Source organism: Ahaetulla prasina, chromosome 2, assembly GCF_028640845.1.
Source record: "Ahaetulla prasina isolate Xishuangbanna chromosome 2, ASM2864084v1, whole genome shotgun sequence".
NCBI lineage: Eukaryota > Metazoa > Chordata > Lepidosauria > Squamata > Colubridae > Ahaetulla > Ahaetulla prasina.
In genome coordinates, this window is record NC_080540.1 from 220167287 (window position 1) to 220191464 (window position 24178).

At 39.1% G+C, this 24178-nt stretch overlaps 1 protein-coding gene across 1 annotated transcript in view; it reads right to left on the bottom strand.

Annotated features, from left to right (window-relative positions):
• The window catches only part of SH3GL2 (SH3 domain containing GRB2 like 2, endophilin A1), a 101724-nt gene extending 79443 nt beyond the window's left edge, over positions 1 to 22281 (bottom strand). Inside the window, exon 1 of the mRNA XM_058170748.1 lies at positions 21745 to 22281. Within this exon, the coding sequence (XP_058026731.1) occupies positions 21745 to 21789 (45 nt within the window). The 5' untranslated portion in view covers positions 21790 to 22281. The remainder of the gene's footprint in view (positions 1 to 21744) is intronic.
• Positions 22282 to 24178: the final 1897 nt, after the last annotated feature.

Here is a 24178-nt window from a genome sequence, read left to right on the forward strand (position 1 = left end):
AAGCCTGCAATTACTGCAGGTTCAAGCCCGGCCCAAGGTTGACTCAGCCTTCCATCCTTTATAAGGTAGGTAAAATGAGGACCCAGATTGTTGGGGGGGCAATAAGTTGACTTTGTAAAAATATACAAATAGAATGAGACTATTGCCTTATACACTGTAAGCCGCCCTGAGTCTTCGGAGAAGGGCGGGGTATAAATGTAAACAAAACAAAAAAAAGTGGCAAAGAGGTATTTAGATATATTACATACAAAGGTATTTTGGCCTATATTTTATTTATTTCTAACTTGCCTTTATTATTTTTATAAGTAACTCAAGATGGTGAACATACCTAATATTCCTTCCTATTTTCTTCACAACAACAACTATGTGAGGTGGGTTGAGCTGAGAGAATGACTGGCCCAAAGTTAGCCAGCCAACTTTTATGCTTAAAGAGGGATTAGAACTCAAGGTCTCCCAGGTTCAAGCTTGGTGCCTTAACCCTAGATCAAACTGAATGCTGGTACAAAGCAACAACTGTTTATCCATAACAGGTCCAGAGAAATTATATCTCATGGGATCCTGTTAGTTGGAGGGAAAATGTACAAAGTTTCATGTTGGATTCATAATCATTAAATATCTACTATATTTATCTTCTGTCTGGGTATAAACCCCTATCATACGTGTTTTTAAAAAATAAATTAAAAAGTAGATTTTTCAGCACATTAATTTTTCAAAAATGGATATAAAAGTCTCCCAGTCATCACTGGTAGTGATTGGCCAATAAAGTCTAAATAACGTCTGTAGCCATGTTCTATCAATAGCATCCAGTGTTCTTACTACCTGAAGGAAATGATGGCCTTCTTTTTCACTGGAAAACTTTAAAAGGGCAAATGATTTTAACAAAATGGCAAATGTCAGCATTTTACAGCATCCTATTCACCTATAATATTCACATTCAAACTAATTAGTCAAAGGGATACCAGAATATTTTTCCTTCCAAGAGTGAGAATAGCTTATTTTAATGACCTATTTTCTTCATCTAACAGATCACATACAATGTTGTTGTTTTATTTATAGCCTGTGATATGTTAGGTTATTTTAATTATTCATACAGGGACAGGCAGAAGGAAGGGCTTAGTGTTTGCTTCTAGTTCTGTCACAAGGCAACCCAACTGAAGTCTATGTTACAGTAAGAATTTCAGAACTAGAGTAAGAACTCTTCAGAGACATCATAATAAACAAATAGGATCAACTTAGTCAATATATTTTTAATTTAAAATGCTCCATATTTTAATATTATTGAATATTTTTAATATTTTAAAATATTAAAAACTTAAAATGAGTTTCATGAAATATGTGTGCCTTAAGAATTAAACAGGAAATGCCTTCCCTTTGAAATAAAACCATTATTTTTCAAAATTCTGTAGAATTTCTAGCTATAGTGAAATTCAATTCAGAGTTCATAAATTGCACCCGACTGTTTGACCTCTCAAGTGACCTTCTGAGTACTGCTGAGTTTACACCATTAAAAGCCAAGAAGAAAAAAGTGAAAGAACAAAGAGAAACCAAAAAAAGAACCCCTAAGAAGCTAACCTAAATTTTGCAGAAGCATCCTACTTTTTGGTCAGAGAAAATAACAAAGTTTTCAGTGTCTTCTGGAACATCAGCAGGATGAATGCCTTATATAAGTCTGAGAAGGGATACAAATCCAGAGAGTAAGTACCACTATAAAGAAGGAACGCTGCCAATTCCCACTAGATGACACTGTTTAATTGAAGGGAATCTGAAAAAACGCCCACTCTGTCAAATTTTATCAGTATGTGTACAAATTATCCGAGATGGCTGTCATTACTATGCCACAAGGGACTTTAAAAGTTTTTTTTGATTTACATTTATATAAAGTTTTAAACTGCATCTTGAATTGCACCAAGAAGCCAACTGGGAACCAGTGCAGCTTGCAAAATTGTGGTGTCCATTACCACTTGCACCTATAGGTTCTGACGGTTTTCAAGGGGAACCCCACATAGAACATATTGCAGTAATCCATTCTTGAGGTGATTAGGGCATGAGTGACTATCCAAAAATTCATTTCTTCAATTCCTTAATGTAAGTGCATTTTAATACTTACACAGGTTTTTTTTTATCTAGAATAACCATCATAAACACAGAATAAACTTAACCTTCTGCAGACCCACATACTTCCTCCACCTCAAGAGAAATTCTCAGAAAGATGTAGCACATCAACAAGAATCTAACGTGCCAATTAGAGATTAAATGCTTTAAAAATGTTAACCATGGTAGTCTGGAGGCAATTATAAAGTTGTCAAGATGTGGATTGGGTACATGGAAAATTATGCTGTCAGTTGAGGCTGAAACCACAGTAATGACTATTGGCTTTAAAACAAAGACATAGAATTTACAGCTGTATAGCTTTCAAGGATTAGCAAATGTCATCATCAAACTACTTTTTCAGGTGGTGAGAAAAAATTATTCAGTCCCTGAGTGGAGAGTAATCATCCTATTTAATTCAATTTAAATGTAAATTGGAGATGTTCTAATTGAATGTTGTCCTGACCCCCCCCCCCACACACTTTCTTAGAGGGCAACTTCTGATACACTGTTGAAAGGCCAACTTTCAAGAGAGAAGGGGGGGGAGTGAGAGAGAGAGAGATTATATCACAGACTCATCCCTAGAAACAATACCGCTTATATATACATACAAACACACACACACAAATAAATAAATTGTGGTATTAATATGAAATATGTAAAGGCTTGGTGGTATTAACACCCAAGTAAACTTACAATAGAATTCCATGAAACTCAATGATGAAATTTAAAATTCGATTAAAATTATCATGTTAAAGAGAGGTTTTAGTGGGAGGAGCAGAAACAAAAAAACCTATCCTAGACTCAAGAGTGCAACAGAGATACACTCCTATCACCATCAGGCACAAATTTCTGAAGCCTTAGATGTACATCAGAGTTCAGCATTTCAGGAATCTACATCAGAAATTAACTGAATATACGAAAATGCTCTGATGTAGAGGATCAGTGGGAACAGGGAGGACCTACTGTCAAGTTTCCACTCATTTGCTGAGCTGATTGGATGATTTGAAGTTGTCTTTCATCCCAAACTCCCTCACAAGAGTAGGGGACAAAAGGGAAACTCTCTTAGTGTTGCTTAGACCAGGGGTCTGCAAACTGGCAGAGGAACTCTGGGAGTTGAAGTCCACAAGTCTTAAAAGAGCCAAGTTTGCAGACCCCTGGCTTAGACTATGCTTCCATAGGATGTTAAAAGAACTTTGCTTTCCCTTTGCTAAAAAAAAAATCTGGTCTGGAGAACTGGGGGAAAAAGATCTACCCTAGGAGGATTTATCTTTATCCACCATTTGTTTTGTGCAACATTTGTGCCCTAGTTCTCAGTTAAATTCAGTGAGATTTAAGAGAACGTTAAAACTTTTGTTGGAACAGTCCCATTTTGCTTATGTAACTAGACTTTCCAGAGGTTACTGGATTAATCAAACGTAGCAGATGATAACACTGTATGCAGTCAATTATTTTGTTCACATTCATCTGGATAATTTCAACTTTTATCTATCCCTGAAGGATCAAGGACGAGCAACAGCCTTTCTTTCTATTTTGGCACAACTTCATTAATTAATTAACACTGCTGTGATGTGTCACCTTCAGTCTTGTAATTGACTGTAGAGATACACATCCCAAACTTGTCACCTAGACTCATTTGATATATTTTCTCTGACTCCAAGCTGGAAAGTTAATCTTGTATAATTCTCCTGCAAAGAAGCACACAATTATTCTGTTAAACAGAGGAAAGAGAAAGAAAAGACAACTGAAAACTACAATTGCTGGATGAAATAGAATTACTACTAATAATTGTCAAATACAAAATCCAGAGGTGGACTGGGAAGAATGGTCTACCCTAATGATGACTAACCTTTTCCAGACTGAGTGACCAAAGTGCACACACGTGCATGCCCAAGCCCCCAAAATACAATGTGCGCACGGAGCGCCCCAATATGCCCCACCCCATGTATGCACATGCCCCCATACATGCACACCACACATGGGCATGCACCTCCACATGCGCCCTGCCCCCGCACATTCATGAGCCCTCCCGCACAAAGCCTGCTCGTGTCCCAACCCAGCATATGCACACGTGGCCCCCCTGCAATGCCCTGCCTCCGCACATGCATGTGTGGCCCCCTCACATGGGCCCCACCCCAGATGCATGCACAGCAGAGACCCAACGACCAGCTGGCCAGCAGGAGGCACGGTGCATGTGCAGTGGAGCTGAACTGGGGCAATGGCTCACGTGCCCACAGAGGGCACTGCATGCTTGTGGCACGGATGCCATAGGTTCACCACCATGGGTCTACACTATCACCTGAAAAGCTGAAAAAAAATTACCATGCAGTTTAAGATTAATTAATAGCTTCCATTTGGGACCATACAAACCTACCCCTTTGTATTCCAAATAAAAAGAACCATAGATTTTAAAATAAAATTGCCTTCCTATATTAGCTACCTAGAGGTTATAAGAACTGAAGTCCAACACATCATATAGTATCAAATTGAAGAAATTGGTTAAGAGGCAAGCCCATAGTACTCCAATTTTGAATGCTAAATTTTGAAATGTATACATTTGAAGAGGAATACGCAAAGGCATCTTTCAGATTTTAGAACGATTTTGAGGGAAAAGAATGCAAGTTGATAACATGGCTACGTTGTATTTATGCCTACATTCAAAACTAAATGTAAAACAGCAGGGAAAGGTTTAGCATCATTTAAGCATGCTTACTACTTGTGTCCTTTTGAAGTTTTATAAATTGCCTTTGGATATATGAGCTGCTAAGTAGGTGCTGCTGCAGAAACAACATTTTGGATATAAATGCAGTAGGCGCAGTTTGAAGAATGCAAGCATTTCCCAGATGCATTTTAAATCTGCATATGTGACTTAATTTATGCTTTTAGTGTAACGAGCAACAGAATCTATCTCATTTATCACAACATGAAACCCTGCTTTGGTTACAAATTCCATCTGTTTATTCATTCAGCCAACCAATCAACAGGTGTATACATAGACATCATTCCGTATTGTGTTGAATTAGCAAGTAAGATAAATATTATCTTCTGTAACTGTTTCCAAACTCCGTTTTTAACATATTCGAGCCAGTTCGATCTAGTGGTTAAGGAACTAGAGACTAGAAGGAGGAAACTTGAGTTCTAGTTTTGCTTTAGACACAGAACTAAGAGGTGATTTTTGTCCAATCTTCCTGTCTCAGCCTTGGGCAGAATCACTTTTGAAAATACTGCCTAGAAACTGCACAGACTTGTCCCTGCAATCACCAGATTGATTAGTAGGCAAGAAGCAAGGGGGGGGGGGGGAATCTATGCTGACCACTGTCCATGGTGCTGATCGACCCAGGCTGATAACAATTCTGCAACCTCATAGCATACGTATTCACTTTTTTGCTTCTGCTTCCAAAACTAAACAGCATAAATTTAAATAGCCACCCGCCTTACACATGTGACTCTGGGTTGTGTACGTACAGCCTTAATGCACACAATTGATAATTATTCTATATGCCTATTTACTGAACTATACAATTACCATAGTGCCGGACCCATGTTACATGGGGGGAATTGGGCCCTTTAGCAAACTCAACCTTTCAAAAATAGCTCAATTTACCATGAATCAGTTTATCTGAAACATTATGTGCAGGTACAATTTTCTGGTGAAGGATTTAATGCTGGGAAAGGTGGAAGGAAAAAGATGAAGAGCTCTAGCAGCTGCAAGATGGATAGAATCAATTGCTGCTACAGCATTTTGAATTAGTGAAGGACCAGGGATAGGGACAGATCACCATAGAGAAAATCTATTTTTGTGATTGCTAAGAGTTAACAATGATTTGAGGGCACTTAAACAATCAAAAACTACAGATCAGACAGTTTCTCTTGATATTTTTATTAAGCTTTGGAATAGCGCATTTTATGATCAATTCCTTTGTAATTATAGTTGCTAGAGCTTCCTCTATTATATAGATGATTTATTAAATACTTTACTAACAAATATACTAGTGTATTTGTTTGTTATATTATTTATTTCTTAATGTAGATTTTTATATTTTTTTTACATCTGTTGTTTTTATATTTGTGGTTTTTATGCGATTGTTGTACACTGCCCAGGATCACTTTTGGTGAGATGGGCGGTTTTACAAATTTCATAAATAAATAAAATCTATGGTGGTGAAGCTCTGTATTCATGGCATTCCATTAAGACATTGTTTTTAAAGTGTCAGTTCTCAAGGCCTTTTGTTGTTGTTGTTGTTGTTCCATTTATTGGAGGTGCAAGCTGACATAACTTGGAATTCTGGAAGCTGGAGAGTTTTTAGAACAGATTTGTATGGCTAGGAAATGACACAGTTTAACAAATAAAAAATAGTTCATTTCAGATTAACAGGTGTAGGCATGTAGCATATCACTTTGTATTAAAGGTAAGAAGTGGTAGATGCAATGGAACAGGGGTCCCCAACCTTGGTCCCTTTAAGACTTGTGGACTTCAACTCCCAGAGTTCCTCAGCCAGCTTTGCTGCAATGGAGAATGAAATGCTTCACCTGGGCAAACCAACACTGGTCTAATACTTCTGTTAGATTTACCTGGATGAATTTGTCTATTTCATTGAGAAAAGCTTGTGATTATCCTTAACTTTGCAGTTATCACATAATGAAGATATACGTGTGATCTAGTGATGTCCATTGCGATCGCACAATTACCAAATGTTTTGTGTAAACTGTGGCATTTGAGACTGTGGGGCCTGTTTTAGTTTTAGCCTTTTGTATTGAATTTTGGTAGCTTTACTGCAGTTATGAATGCAATTTCTATTATGCAGCATTGATGATACACACTCCCAAAGGCTTTCCATTTTAAATATAATAAAGGTTTAAAACTGCTTCAAGCTATGTTTCCCTTACTCAGAAAGAGTCATATTGGATGGGTTCAGCAATTTCTCGCCTTTCAGAAATCTACTGTATTCTGAAGACTGGTTCCATGCACTTAATTATTTAGCAGCCAAGTTACTTAACTGGAATGACCTTCCTACCTTCTAGCTTTTCAATCCAGCCTACGAATGCCTCCCAATATGCTGTATAAGGGTTTCTTATTAAACCCTTGTACTTTTGATTTTATGCCTGGATATTTTTTAATCTACTTATCTCCTCTTAATGTTCCCTACTTTATTTGCTTTTCTTCTAGGCGACTCCTTGACTTATAACCATTCATTTAACAACTGTCTGAAGTTACAGTGACACTGAAAATAGTTAAATACAACTGATCCTCACACTTATGACTGTTGCAGCATCCCTACGATCACATGATCAAAAACTGGGCATTTGGCAACCAGGATGTATTTACAATGGCTGCAATATCCCAGGTCACATGAGAGCATTTGTACCTTCCTGGCTGGCTTCCAACAAGCAAAGTCAATAGGGGAAGCCATATTGGCTTAACAACCTTGTGTTTCACTTAACAACTGTATTAATTTGATTAACGGCTGTGGCAAAGTAGTAGTAAAATTAGATGTGACTCACTTAACTGCTTTCCTTAGCCACAGAAATTCTAGTCGCAATTGTGGCCATAAGTCGAGGACTGCCTATATTCTCAGCTCCCTTCCCTAAGATCCTGGATACTACAACCAGTGTCCTTTGGCTCACTTCTGGGTACTTAATCAATTGATTCTTGATTTTCAGTTTCTGACTATTTCTTAAATCTCAGGAGGTTTGGTTTAATGCTAAATGATTACAAAATGCTTTTGTAATCTCAAAAGCAGCCGCGACATATCTTGATTGGAAATTGATTTTTAAAGACTGAAACCAGAATGGAAGAGTTTCGTGTCCATTTAGAATAACTTCCTATTTATTAATGTTGCTTCAGTTCTAAATATAAAACAAAAGTGAAAGCAGCAGGGGTGGTAATAATGAAACAGATATACATCATGCTGGGATTTGGGAAACATTCATAAATTAGATTGAAAAGACAGAATAGAAAAGGGGATAGAATTTTGAATTGTTTCTTCATATTGCAAAGAATTGACACACTGACTTTAAGAACTATAGCATTATGGTTCCCAGAAATTCAACTCAGCTGAAAAAGTTAATTCTGCTTTGGGAATAAATCCTCTTTATTGTAAAATATTACACCCAATGACATTGGGTCTGCAGGATTTGATCTAGAATGGCTTAGTTACATTTACTTCATCAAATGTATCATTAAATGTGAGCTTACTAGTGTTGATTGCTTTGAAATAGTTGCCTTATCTAATAGATTTATTTGTTTATTTACTACTCAGAATAGACCGCTTCCAATGTGCCAATTTGCAACCATTGTCACTATATTTACAATGTATTTTTCTACTTAAATAATAGCAAATGTACCATACCCATATATTTTGAAAACAGCCACAAAAGTTGAAAGCACCTGAATTACAACAGAATTGTAGGATAACAGTAAATTGTAGCATGGCAAGAAAATGTCAGAAAAAAATCACACTGTGGTAGTTTTATCGTAGCATTCTCCCACTGCCTGATGCTTTTAATGAGAGGCAACTGCTGGTATGCCAACCTGCCATTTAAGAAATTCAATATCATTATCAACTATCCATTTTAAATTAGGCTGCCTTCTTTGTTGGAGAATAATGTATTCATCATGCAGGCTGGAAGCACTCAATAAATAATCATACTCTGAGCTGTGGGAGCAGAGTGTGCAGCATCATTCTATTGCTTGTTAACTCTACAGGTTTGCAACAAAGAGAAACAGGGAATGCGAGAGGCCCACAGGGACATTTTAATTGGATTCCAGCATTCAGAGCCTGTCTCCAGACACATGGTGGGGAGGCTGGTGTTGGGGGGAAGTTGCCCCAAACAGCACAGGGAAAAGCAAACAGCTTATCAAGAGAGGAAAAACAAATTCTCAGAGCCGTAATATTTAGGACCAAATAAGTGCAAAGGAAAGTGCTGCATAGATAATGGCTGCCAACTCTAAAGACAAAACAGTAATGTAAATCCCAAATATGAAAAAGGAATAACTGCACATCTGTCAAACACAATTCATGGTTTCATGGGAAATTATGGAAGAGCAATTTCCGTATATGACTTCTGCTCTGAAAAAAAGCGAGCTGCTGAGGCAGTTAAAGCCCTGAGGATTCAAGCATTATTCAAAAGGCAGAGATGCCCTTGGGTTAAATTCTAGTTACTTTATACAGGGTTCTGTTCTCCACAATTTTTGCCATCCAAAGGCTTGTCTCTGACAGTAGACTGGAGGAACCCAAGATTTCTAAGAGCTTTAGAAATTGATCTGTTCCATACTGAATGGTGTCAATTTCTTCATTCAGGTTTTATTTTGTTTTGAGCAGGGGAAGTAGTGTCTCAAGAATCTGTGTGGTTAAAAACCTCAGTGAGAGGAACGTCTATGGAGGTTCTTAGTCATCCAGGTCATGGTTGTGCCAAAGGTGCTTTTTCAAAAAGAAATTAGACAGTCTTTTGCTTGAAGACATTTCGCTTCCATTCTCCACCATTCAGTCCAAACTGAAGAAGCTTCTGGTATGAGAAGCAGAACCACTTCAAGCAAAATTGGTTGTAAACTGCCCTGAGTCCTTCGGGAGAAGGGCAGTATACAAATGTAATAAATAAAATAAATAAATAAAATAAAAGACAAAGTCCAGTTGCCTTCTGAAAAAACACCTTCAGTGAAAGGAATAAATATAATGTAGCCTAGCCCAAATCAACTCACTTTCATGGGTTTCATTCTCAAGACAATGGAGTTAAATAAATGGACTGAGCTTGGGTTGAGCATAATTTTTTCCCCACACTTGATATGCAAAATGTTGGTTTCTTTTAATATAAATATATACTTAACAGGTAAGTTAAAGGAATATTTGAATATTTGCTGAATAGTAATCTGAATAAACGGGCATCAGATAATAATAACTAATCTCATAGCACATTTATCATTTTTCAGATTTCTCTGAAAAGTCATAGGAATCAGCTTTCTATCAAAGATGAAATAGCAGCTGGGTATGTACAATGTACTAAACTTTCATTAGTTTAAGAATATTCTTTTAAGTAACTCAATGTAGCATAGACAACAATAAATTTCAAATTCATATATATGTAAGTCTGCCTATAGCCATAAATCATGATTTAGAGGCCACCATATTAGCACGAGATTAGAAACTCAGGAACAGATTGACCATAAGAATGACTCATCAATTAATGAACACTCAATTTAACCACTATGGATCCCATAATTCTAATTCGCTAATGTTTTAATCCAACCATTTTAACTTTTATATGGCAAATAACAGTGTAGGAATTTATCTCTGCATGAAAACAGAAGTGGCAGTACTTTAATGTGAATCCATAACGCACCCATGTTAAATATTTCAGTAATCCCCATGTTTGAAAGGGACAAACAAACAAGGAGATTATTAGTCTGGATGCCTGGATTAGTTCAGTTACTAAGGAAATGTAAAACACAACCTTCACCAAGACAAATGTAGTCCTTAGAGAAACCTTTACAAATTCTGGCATATGCAGATTTCCCTTTTTCATCTTCTACAGAATCATGCACTTTGCAAAATGCTCAAAAACCTGTTCAATTTCATAGAAAACTGGCTAGGGATTTCAGGCATTTTCCAGCATGTCAGATGGAGAAGTATTTGTGTCATACTCAAAGTTTAAACACAGGATTGGCAAAGACTGAAAGGTTAAGAAGCTTTGTACTGTAATCCTGTGGAAAATTAAAATATGTTTCTCTAGGCAGTTTTCACACAATTTAATGACAAAAATAGAAAAACTATAGCACAAAATAGACCCTACAAAAAACTGATATGGAAGAGAGCAACTGTTATTAGAGTAGTTTAAACTCCCAGATTCAACACATTACATTGTAATGACAACGTGCACAGACACACATACTCACAGATTCCAAAGCTGAGTAAGGAACTTTCAACATCTTTCTACCACTTTACAGTGAAAGATTATGCAGTTTCCCTGTCATTTGTAGAGTGTTGGGCTGTTTTTCTAAACTTAATACAACAGGTCTTTCTGGTGCTCCCCAGTCACAGGAAATTCAGAAGTGCTTTTTATTTATTTTAGCAACCATACTAAATAAGGAGATATCAACTGGATCAGCCCAATTAGTGTATTTCAGAGGGGCAACCAAAATCATTGAAGGAATTCACAAATATGAATTTTTCTCCTCTGCCAATTCCTACAATTCCAAGACTTGCCATTCACTTTGAGATATAATTAACAGCTATCCAGCCATTAATAAATTAATCTCTGTGAATTAATTAAATATTAATGAATCGTTCTCAAATTATTTAAATGGATAGCTATCAAATCTCATTTAAGGGCAATAAATGTCACAGATAAAACGAGGCCTAAGTGAAGAAATACTTATTTTTAGCCGACTTGAATCTCCCTATATTTACTGAAAGATCAGTATTGTTCTATGTCCAATTCACTAAATTGCCAAAAGTTACCAAAAAATATATATCCTATGATCATTAACTGGAATTGATACCTCTACATGTGCTCATCTGGATAAAGGGAAGTCTTTAAGGCCCTGTTTTTTTTCACTTATTTCTGTTGTGGTCTGCCAGCAGCCTGCAGAGCTGGCAGCAGAGTCGGACAGTGAGGAGGCTGGGGAGAGCAATGGGCCAGTCGTGGAGTCAGGGGAAGGCCTGGACGAGGAGGCAGAGATGGGGCCAGAGGCATCTGGGAGCGATGCACGGACTCCAGACCCTCCAGAGGCAGATAGCAGAGAGGCAGAGGAACAGGAGGAGCCTGTTCCTAGTGCACACATGTGAAGAGCTGCCAGAAGGCAAGAGCAACTAAAGCAAAAAGGACAACTCGGGAGTAAGGTCAGATGATTGGCCCCTCCCAGAAGGCTTAAAAGAGCAGCAAAGGCTCTTGGGATCTTTGTAGGAAAGCAACATTGCTACAGTTGTTTCTTGTCAGTGTCTCTTGCTTCTGAACTTTGTGGGGTTTTGCCAAGAAAAGCCTTTGGCAGGGTGCCAAAGAAGACAAAGGTTGGTGATAAGGCCGAAGAACTGTTTATGAAGAATCTGCTTTGGAATTAATTTGGACTAAGCTGAGAATGAAGTAATTCTCAGCTGTTCTAATAAAATAGGTTGGTTTAGGACTGATTGTGTCTGCTAATAACTACTTGGGCCTAGGTCACAACAATTTCCAGGTTCTCCAACAATATGAATTCACTTGGGAGTGAAGGAGGGAACTATCAAAGACTTGTGACAGAAGTTATTCATCAACAGATGCCTGAATTTAACAAGATTTAAGGGGAAATATATTCAGACATAGCAGTGAGCCCTCGATCAGGTTCAGGAATCTAGCGTGGAATTGTGGAAATGAACCCATCTATCATTCCAGAACTAGTCAAATCTGACTCAATGCTTAAATCTACAATAAGATTCAGAGCTAAGCCACAAGGAAACAAGCAAGTATACCTTTTTTGCTTTTCTGGTATGAAATAGAACTCGTGTGCCATAGCCTTGAGTGGAAAAGTATGCTGAAATAGATACAAATTAGTTCAAGTCCCTTGAAAACTTGTCAGCAAAAATAATAATCTTGTATTTCATTGCTTAGAATAGAATGCAATGAAATCCACAGTAAACTCCAACACATTTTTTGAAGTTCATGACACTAAACCCTAGATTAGTAATAAAGTTTATTATTACATGATTGATTTGCATCATCACACAAAGCATTAAAATAAACCAAGGTACTGTGCTGAAGAAAAATCACACCAAAGGCAGAAATCCTTAAGATAAATAGGCAATGCAGGAAGAAAAATCAATTAACATATAACAATGTTGCATATATGGACTGTACCGGGGTGCCGGCATCCAAGACGGAGTGGCTGTGGATGCCAGCATCCCGGTACAATCAGCTGCAGCCGCGGCTGACTGTTGGGGGCGAGTCATTGGCCCCAATGGAAAGGGTGCACAACTTGGGGGTTCTCCTGGATGGGTGGTTGTCTTTTGAAGACCACTTGACGACCATCTCCAGGAGAACTTTTTATCAGGTTCACCTGATTCGCCAGTTGCGCCCCTTCCTGGACCGGGATGCCCTATGCACGGTCACTCATGCTCTTGTTACCTCTCGCTTGGACTACTGCAATGCTCTCTACATGGGGTTCCCCTTGAAGAGCACCCGGAGGCTCCAGTTAGTCCAGAATGCGGCTGCGCGGGTGATCGAGGGAGCAGCGCGGAGCTCCCATGTAACACCCATCCTGCGCAGACTGCACTGGCTGCCTGTTGTCTTCCGGGTGCGCTTCAAGGTATTGGTGACCACCTTTAAAGCGCTCCATGGCTTAGGACCGGGATATTTACCGGACCGTCTACTGCCATCTTCTATCTCCCAGCGACCGGTGCGTTCTCACAGAGAGGGACTCCTTAGGGTGCTGTCAGCCAAGCAATGTCGACTGGCGGCTCCCAGGGGAAGGGCCTTCTCTGTGGGGGCTCCTACCCTGTGGAACGAACTTCCCCCTGGACTTCGACAACTACCCGACCTCCGGACCTTTCGCCGCAAACTTAAAAATTATTTATTCCGTCTCGCTGGACTGGCTTGAATTTTTAAATTTTTAACTGTTTTTATGGGTTTAAATTTTTATTAATTTTACAGGGTCAATAGTTTATTTTATAAGGGGCCAAATTGAATAAGTTTTTTAATGTTTGTTTTTAGTATTGTATGTGTTGTTTTTTGTATTTTATTGTGGCTGTAAACCGCCCTGAGTCCTTCGGGAGAAGGGCGGTATACAAATTAAAATATTATTATTATTATTATTATTATTATTATTATTATTATTATTATTATTATTATTATTATTATTATTATTATTAAAGTGGTGACTGAGTGTATATAAGGCCTTTCTTAAAATTCTGTAATTTTAATCCAGAGGAAATTTTTTTTAACAGAGAATCTGAAATTGCAAATGGATTGATGAAGAATAGTAGAAATTTTTATAAATCAATTTTCAGTGCACAATGGCATTAGCTGACAAGCAGCAAGATGTTATATTTACATGTTTTAATGTATGCATGCATATCAATATTAACCTTTAAAGAAACCTTGAGTTTACCAGATGGTTTGGTAATTATTTGTGGATATAAATCATACTCATCCATTATTTATGGATCTAAATCAAATTATGGATATCGATCAGGGACAGGCAATATTTGAAGGATTTGTGTCCTCACTTCATCTAACCCTCCAGATGGCTGCAGGAGGCCATCTGAAGCTTCTGAAGATGACACCAGAAAAGGGTGACCCATTTTTCCCCAGCTTTCTAGGTGGTTATAAATGCAAATGGAAACTTAGACCTCTGCAAGGCCACCAATTTCATCCCAACCCTTAAAAAGCCAAAAAAGTATACCACTGAAATCTATGCATTTTTCCTGCTTAATTTCAAGTCAGCAATTTGGAGACTCTGGCAGTCACTTCTGACCTCCAGACTGTCCACTGGACAGTCTAGGGCACTGGGTTTCAAACTTGCGGCATCATGTTGCTGTCAGGTGACGTTTTTCCCCTTAGCAGAGTTGGGGTGGGCATGGCCTGCACATGACATATCCAGTCCGCGGGCCACCAGTTTGACAACCCTGGTCTAGGGCAGGGGTGAAATCTACTTACCTTCCTTACTGGTTCAGAAGTGTACATGCTGCATGCAATGCGCAAAAGGTAAAAAACACATTACTTCCTGGTTAAAGCCAGGAAGCAGAGGTGGGTTTCAGCAGGTTTGACCAGTTCTGGAGAACCGGTAGCGTAAATTTTGAGTAGTTTGGAGAACAGGTAGTAAAAATTCTGACTGCCCCCGCCCCCATCTATTCTCTGCCTCCCAATTCCCAGCTGATCAGGAGGAAATGGGGATTTTTGCAGTAACCTTCTCCTGGAGTGGGGTGGGAATGGAGATTTTGCAGTATCCTTCCCCTGCCACACCCATCAAGCCACGCCGACCAAGCCACACCCACAGAACCAGTAGTAAAAAATTTTAAAATCCACCACTGCCAGGAATTAATGACACCCAGGCGGGTGAGTGGAACTTTGCTCTGCCATCGCTACCGGATTGCCGAACCACAGGCCACGATCACTACCGGATCACTAGATCCAGTCAGAATCGGGAGCATTTCATCCCTGATCTATGGCTACAAAGTTAATATTCGTATTTAAACATTATCAGAAAGATTTCCTTCCATCTTTTTTGCTAAAGATATGAATTTCACAAAAATAAAATTACAGCCCCCTCCTAATAGAGACAATCTTTGTGTCGCATCTAATTTGACCATCAAAATAAATTAGCAGTAGGATTCCCTTGTTTAGATGGTTTGGATGTAGATTGATTTTTTTGTGTGACATTCTGAAGTAAGCCAGATTAGTCTTAACATTTCCAAAGATGACTATTTTAACATGGACGATGCTTTGAAAGAACTGATAGCTGAAAATGACACAGAAGGGTTATCTATTGGGTTACAGTTGGGAGATACCAATTAAGTAAAAAAGTCAAATAATCAGAGAAACATTAATTGGCTAAACTGAAGGATGTGTTCTTACTACACCAGAAATGGACAGAATGTGACCTTCTATTGTTGTTCAGACTACAACTTCATCAATCCTTACTACTGGCCATGTTAGTTAGGTTTGATTCAAAGTCACCTCAGTAACCCTTATCACCACATGAGATATTGATTAAGGACAAAAGTTTTAGTTTGTGCACTTTATCTTCAGAACCTCTGGAGAAATTGCACATTTTGTCCCATAATTTTCTTTAACCATCTAAAGCAACTCTATTAACTTCAACACTTCACCACTGTGTAAATCTCAAAACCTTTTCATCTCAACTGTAAATTCAGCACTTAATAAATTGGTTTACAACCCTTAAATCTTACTCATTAGGAATTGAATTACCCTTATTCCCAGTAGGAACATTTTAAGCTTCCCTTAAAATGTAAGGGATTAATCTTAACCCGTGACTTGTTCCTTTATCAGCAGAAAAAGCAAAGAAAAAGGAGGAGGAGGAAAACAGGTACATCAGTAACACCTGTCAGCTTTCTAACTCAGCTATGTCCACATAAAAAGACTTTTCAACCATGGGAATAAAAGCATGCTATTAAAGAAACCAGGAACAAAAGTGGCACATATACAGGTGAAACTCGAAAAATTAGAATATCGTGCAAAAGTTCATTTATTTCAGTAATGCAACTTAAAAGGTGAAACTAATATATGAGATAACCAAGACCAAAAACAATTTTGCAACATATTCATGAACATCATTTTTTTTTACCTAACATACAGTTTAAAGGACAATGTTAGAAATATGTTGAATATTTTTGAGTATTTGGAGAAAGCTGCATTGATCTTCTTAGATGCAGATAAGTCTTTTGACAATGTGAACTGGGCTTTCCTGTTCAAGATTTTGGAAGATACAAATTGCAGAGGAAACTTAGAAAATGGATAAGATCGATTTATACTTCACAAAAAAACCCAAAGAATTTTTAATGGATTTCTAACAATACTCTGAGATACAAAAAGGAATAAGACAAAAATAACCACTCTCCCTTCTCTTATTTTCCTTGAAATACTGAATACATATAAAAGATTAAATGATTGTGGAAATAAAGACTGAAAAAACAAAATTTATAAGTTAAGGGTTGTGCAGATGACTTGGTCAGATCCTTTAAAGGGAAATGAAATAGTAGTATGCAAATTAAATGAATTTGGTTCATTAGCAGGTTTTAAGATAAAAAAAAGATGAGAATATTAACAAAAATGTGAAAATAGAAGATGGAACAGAATTGATGAATCAGATAAGCTTTAAAACTGAGAAAATAACAGCTTGGTATTTCTATGACAAATATGAATTGCATGTTATTTCAAAACAACTATGTTAAGGCATGGAATGAAGTTTGAAAAGGTCTGTTAAGAAGGGAGAAAAATTACAATGGACATTACTGGGGAGAATTATTGTGATTAAAAATGTTTTTCCTAAAATGAGATTTCTGTTTTAGATAATGTTTTGGCAACTGATGTACCATTTGAACAATGGCATATCTAAACTATTGTGGCAGGGGGAAAGAAAGCACAAATTAAATATAAGGTGTAATGAGGCGTCCTTGGTGCTCTCTGAGCTTGGTTGTTTCCTTGCAGATGTTTCATTATCCAAACTAGTATTAATCAGTAGATTTGCACTGATGATATTACCTAATTTTTAGGTAATGGAACGTCTACAACAACCAAGGACCCTCATTTCAACCCTGGGCTACAAATATTCTCCTTTATTGATAAGGTGTTATAAGATGCAAAAGAGGAAGTTCGTGTTTACCTGATTTAAAGCTGTATTTTGCAGCTTGCTGTTTGGTTTGGATGAAACTGTAGGGTTGTTGAGAAATAGAAGGCTTTTAGAGTAAGAAGCACATAATCTGAGATTTGGGCGGCATGAATATTTGTGGTATGATAAAAGTGAAGGTTGCTATGGGTCTAAAAAAATCATTATATTAGATGTGCCATACTGAGAATGTAAAATAGCTACAAATGCAGGTTGTGCTCGAAACCACCTGTTTCCAAAGCACACAAGACAAGAAGCATTTTGTAGACAAGAAACACAAATACTTACTGTGAAATATTAAAAAGTTTATATTATAATAAAATAAAAAATTATAAAATTATAATAAAATAAAAAGTTTATATTATTATAAAATATTAAAAAGTTTTCAAGGAAACATAAAATGTAAAATAAACTTAAAAGAACTGGTGGCAGAGGGATATAGTGGTTAATGATTCTATTTACTTTTATATAAAAGAACTTATGGTTTTGAACATTGTAAGACTGAATTTGAAGCATACCCAGTTTCCCCCAAAATAAGATATCCCCTGATAATAAGCCCAATCGGGCTTTTGAGCGCATGGCAATAAGACCAAGCGCTTATTTCAGGGTTCAAAAAAAAAAATAAGACGGGAAACACGGTAATTGTACACAATTGATGAGTGTATAATTGCTAAAATGTATAAACTTTTATTGAAATATGAGATGGGAGAAGTGAAAGAATATATAATAAATTGGGAAAATTTTCTGGTTATAATATACAGATGGAACAATGGGAAAATATGTGGCTGAAAGGATTAAAATTTTCCACTATGTTATATTCTTAAAGAGATTTTTTTTTAAATGATGTAACCACAGAGTAAGAGCTAAATTTATATTTGTACTTATAACTGATAACTGATATAAAGAGTGGAAGCTACTTATTTGTATCTTTTTCCTTTCTTTTCTATTTTGTCTTTACTTTCTCCCATTTTTAGCTTTCTTTTTGATTTTTTTTCTCATATTAGTTTGTATTAGTTTTTGTCTTTTAAAAAAAACTTTCATAAAAATTATATTAAAAAAGATAAACTTCTGGAAACTTTTTTTCCCCAAGTATGCAGGAAAAATAACTTTTAAATTACATCAACAGCTACTTTCCATCACACAGCCTTCACTTTTCATCCTTCCTAATATTGCTTATGTAATGGAGAGGACTAATACCACCTCTGCAGTGAACTGATGCAATGAAGCTATTTTCTGATCATGTCCTATATGAGTCCTATACTGGTGTTCTGTTGGTGTTCTGAACCTCTTCAGTTGGAGGGCAACTGAGCTAAAGTACTGCTGAAAACAAGGAGAATTAGAAACTGATTACTTAATCCCGGGCTCATGGTAACTCCTGTTTAGCAGAATAAGAGAGTTAGAAGGAACCTTGGAGGACTTCTAGTCTAACTCTCTGCTCAGGCAGGAAATCAGAAAGTACTACCCAATTATTTATCTGCCAATCATTATGAGTTTCTCATTGGGCCCTGAACTCTCTTTTGTTACACCATTCATTTAAAAAATGTGGCACTTATGGCAACATTTAGGATTCATTGAGAATATCAACACAGTATATTTGTAATACCAAAATTCTTGAAAAATGGGCAGCTTTTATTTTATGCAGCTAATGGAAGGTATAACAAACATATATGGACCTTAGACTGGTCCAATTATGCTATTTCAGGGTTATAACTGACTGAAGAGGTGAACAAAGGACAAGGAATCACCAAACTGACCTGCTCAGCTCTCACCAGAAGCATGTCAAGAAAACTGAACCAATTTCAATGTAAATCACAGCAAAAATGCATATGCATTTAAAAATGTATATGCCATAAGATTGTACAGGGTTGCTTTTCATTCACTGTATTTACAGTATGAATGTTGCAGATATGTAATGGCACTTATATGAAGTGAATGAGACATAGTAAATTTTGTAAGGAATATCCTTTCTCCACATAAACCAAATGCATCTACTCATGGGATTTTTGTTACTGATAGAATTATATTTCCATACAAATCCAAATGAATAATTAATGGCTCCAGTGTCATTGGATGACCTGCTTGATTCAGGATCCAAATTCTTCTTATCAATACTAATGGCATTTATTCGCTTAACTGAGAATTTTTCTCACCTTTTTATATACAAAATTTACATTAGTTTTCCTAACTAGTAGCAAATTGTCAAAACATAATATCGCTTTCCTCTTCTTGGCAGATTTAACCTTCAATAGCAGCTCTCACTGAAGACAGATTAGATAAAAGTGATAGAGCAAAACGTTACAATTAGTGCATAGAGAATATTAGTGCATATTCATTGTAGAACAATTTCATTCCCTTTTGTTACTTTCAGAACGTAGAATGCCAGCAAATTTTGCCCCTTTTGAAAAATTGTAATAATTTAAGGGAGAAATCAGAAGGCCTCAACGGAGGCTTAACGGACCCATTTCAACTTGTAACACCACAAATGCCCCCATGTCATTCCAGAGCCAAGCCATACCAGGTCATAGCCTTTGGAGGACTCTCTTTGAGGTATGAAATGAGTTGTGTGTGATCTCCAAACTGATCAAAAATTCCAAAAAACATACTTTTAGAAATAGAAAATGTGTGAGGATGGACAGTTCCATTAAGTCAGCACAGGTCTATTTCTCCTGCTTAGTGGATCAAAGGGTGCAGGGGCATGAAATTTTACAAACTATAGTCACTAAGTTCGGTTAGAAGATGGCTTTATGCTCTCTTTAATAGTTCACCCAAAAAAAGTGGTCTTTATGGTGCATAGAATTTAGGTCAAAGTTTCCACAATTATGGAATTTACTTAGTTTTCCTACCCTTGGTTTACATCTTAATAAAGATCACCGAACAGTATTTTTTTGAAATGCCAACCTTAAAAAGAAAGCGAACTCTCCTTTCTGCAGTTCTGCAAATCAATCAGTGAGCCAACTAGTGGAATTAGTAGAATTTACATCTGTGTAACTTAAATATGACTGTTCGGACATAATCCCTAGATATTCTCTCCAAAACGGCAACGAGGGCTCAACTGTGCGCATTATTTCATCTATTTTTAAACCACCTCCAGCGGCAGGCACAGATCAATGGGACAAGGTCAAATTTTAAGCACCTTCTTCCCCCAACCCCCCCCACACACACACCCCAAACTGAGAAGAGTAGGATTTTCCTGTCCCGTCTCCCTTTTTTTTTTCTTTTTTCTTTTTAACTCAGGTCTTCCTCTATCCGAGGAGGCCAAGATCCAGGCCTAGAGAAGATGCCTCTGCAGGATAAAGAGGTTTACATAATAAGCGCCAGGCCCGGCGAGCCAATCAGAAAAGCACCAGGGCCATTAATTAATGTTATCCCCTCAGCTCGCCCGCCGGACTTCGCTTCTTTTTTCTCCCCACCGCCCCTTTCCCTCCGCGAAAGGCTTGCAACCGAGCGGGGGCGGCATGAACGCGCGTCTCCCACGCTTTGCAGGGGCCAAGCTGCCCCTCAGGGAAGGGTCGGTGGTGTGTGTGGGGGGGGCGGGGGAGAGAAAGGCGAATCAAAGGAGAGCGCGACTCCGTCCGTGCCGAGAACCGAGCTCTGCACGTTCGATCCGTCCTTTCCGAAGAAGCGCGTTCGGAAAAGAACATCAAAGTGGGGGTCAAACGGCCGGCAAGAGGGCGCCCGCGGGCGCGCTGCCATTTCACCTCCCGCAAAGGCGGGGGGGGGGAAGCCTCTCTCCTCCGGGGAATCTCTTCGTGACGGTCTCTCTCTCCGCTGCAGCTTTGGGCGGCCCAAATGCTGGCAGTCAAAGCGTTTTCTCTCTCTCTCTCTCTCTCTCTTTTCTGCTACTGCAATCCCCGGGGAGGGATTTTGTTTTTGCATTTTTTGGGGTGGGGGGTGGGGAGAAAAGGGGGGCCACGGGGCACATTTGACGGGAGCCTCCTGCAGAAAGTGCGCCAAAGAGGCTGCACAAATCCGCGCGTCCCTTTCCTCTCTCCAGCCCCCCCGCCCCAAAACCTCCTTTCCTAGCCCGTCTCTTTAATGAAGCGACATCTGGCGGGTTCTTCCTTCTCCCTGAGGGAGGGTTGGAGGGGAAGGGAGGGGGAAATGAGGCCATGGCAGCCCCCTTTCCCTTCCACCACCAGCCCCATCGGGCCGGGGCGCGGAAGGCAAAGCGCAGCGCCCCCTAGAGGCCCCCCTCGGCTCTTGCTTCCCAGCCCCGGGAAAGCTGGTCAAGAGTCAACACGCATCTCTTGTCTCTCGCTGCACCCAGCCAGCCTGCCAGCCACCCCCGCCAGCCTCAATCCGGAATCTCCTTCGAGAAGCCCCGCTTTGCCCGACGCCCTACCTACCTGCGTCGCTTTGTGGAACTGCTTCTTCAAGCCCGCCACGGACATGGTGGCTGCGGGAGGTGGACGGCCGTGTGGAGCTGCTGGGAGGGCGAGCGGCTGGCCGGGGATGCTTCTTGCCCTCTCCTGGCTCTTTTGCTCGGTCGCCCCCCCTCCTCCTCCTCTTCCACCTTCCCCGACGGGTTATCAGATCCCGGCTGCGGTGCAGAAACACCCTGACGTCAAATCGTGGGAACTCGTCCTCTTAAAGGGAAAGGCGCCCCACTTTTTCAGCCCCTTCTTCTCCTGCCTGGCTTCTTTCCCGGGGAGAGCCGAGGAGGAAAACGTCTTGCAGGCGTCGTCTCCCTACCTCTCTCTCCACCCACCCACTCCCGATCGCTATGGGAGTTGTAGATCAGGGGTGTTTGGAGATCTCCACCCCTGCGAGTACATAGAGCATTAGGCGATCGAGCAGTATTTGTCACGGATGTGACTTCTTGACCAACTGGTTTGGCCAAGGCAAGTTCCTGGTTCGTTTCGGGGGGCCTCCTGCCGCATCCGGTCTTGGTCCTCAGCAATCTTGGCTTCTTGTGAGTTTGAAGATGTGGGGGTGGGGGGAGAGATCTGGCTCGTCTGCAGACGCTCACTTTGGCTTGCAAGTTTCCCCGCCCCCCGGAAGAAACGAAAGAGTTAAGAACTAGATAAGGCAGCGTTCGGGACAAGGACTCTGCGACATTCTCAAAGCTGGGAAACTGCTGTGTTGGTCTTGACAGGGTGCGTAATAGTAACCGCTGTGACTTTAATGGGGCTCGGAATAAGAAATACTTATTGTTATTCAAAATAAATAAATAAACGTGCATCCTGTTTGCTAACTAACAGTTCTAGGCTGCATAAACAGAGGGATAGAATCAAGATCACGTGAAGTGTTAATACCACTTTATAATGCCTTGGTAAGGCTGCACTTGGAATACTTCATCTAATTTTGGTTGCCACAATGTAAAAAAAGATGTTGAGACTCTAGAAAGAGTGCAGAGAAGATCAAAGATGATTAGGGGACTGGAGGCTAAAACGTATGAACAACGGTTGCAGGAACTGGGTATGTCTAGTTTAATGAAAAGAAGGACTAGAGGAGACATGATAGCAGTGTTCCAATATCTCAGGGGATGCCACAAAGAAGAGGGAGTCAAAACTATTCTCCAGAGCACCTGAGGGTGGAACAAGAAGCAATGGGTGGAAACTAATCAAGGAGAGAAGCAACTTAGAACTAAGGAGAAATTTCCTGACAGTTAGAACAATTAATCAGTGGAACGACTTGCCTGCAGAAGTTGTAAATGTTCCAACACCGGAAATTTTTAAGAAAATGTTGGATAACCATTTGTCTGAAATGGTGTAGGGTTTCCTGCCTGGGCAGGGGGTTGGACTAGAAGACCACCATGGTCCCTTCCAACTCTGTTATTATGACTTAACTAGATGCTTAGTGTTTTTAGTATTATGAACTGCTAATTTGTGGGTATAAAGTAGTGTGCAAACCCAGCCAATAATCTAAAGTTAAATTACCGTTTTTAATACTTGGGCCCCATAAATGGGACAGGTTTTCACACACTAGGTTAGATAGTCGATGGTTTTCTCATAGCAACACAGCTTGTGTTATGGCCTATCCTTCTTCCTCTTTGCAGTTTCACCCAAATGTATCTTGTCCCAGCAAGACATATTAATCTTTCCTCTTACGCTTCCTGCAATTCCTTCTCATTTTTTATTCAAAAAGTTTTTATTAGTCAAAAAAGGTTTATACAAATACATATCAGGTATGGTAAATTTTCATTTTTCTTATCTAAAATAAGAATTTTACTCAAATTTTTAACACATACAACAGCCATAAGGCAAGCAGGTGACACGAAGTAGCTAAGTTTGCAAATTTTAAATACGTAATAAAGAAGAGTCAAGAATAAACAGAATATCGTACAAAAGAGAATAAGGAAAACCAACACAATCCCAAATATCTTTATCACTTCCTAGTTTTGGATCTCAGAACTCTGGGTTCAGCCTGACCCAACTCCAGGGCCGCAACAGCGGCAGCCGCTTCAGCCCCATGATCTATAACCTCCCCTTCTTCAATTCCTGGGTCATCTGATTCCAGGAAGGCTTTGTGTTCCTCCACATAGGCCGTAGCCTCCGCAATTGTACTGATTTTTTCGTAATGCCCTCCCGGAAAATCATCAATCCTCTGGCATCAGCCATCTGAAGCCCACTCCTTCTGGTACAATTTGCTTGACAAAAATAATATTTCTTTCTTTTTCACGTACCTGTCTGGGAATCTGCCTCAGAATGGCTATCTCCTGCCCCTGTAAATCAGTGCCCCACTCCTATGTTTTCTAAGAATTTCATCTCGCCTCTTCTCACAAATTTGACATGAACCTCTCTGGGAACTGCATGCGTGCATATTGCGAATTAACTCTAT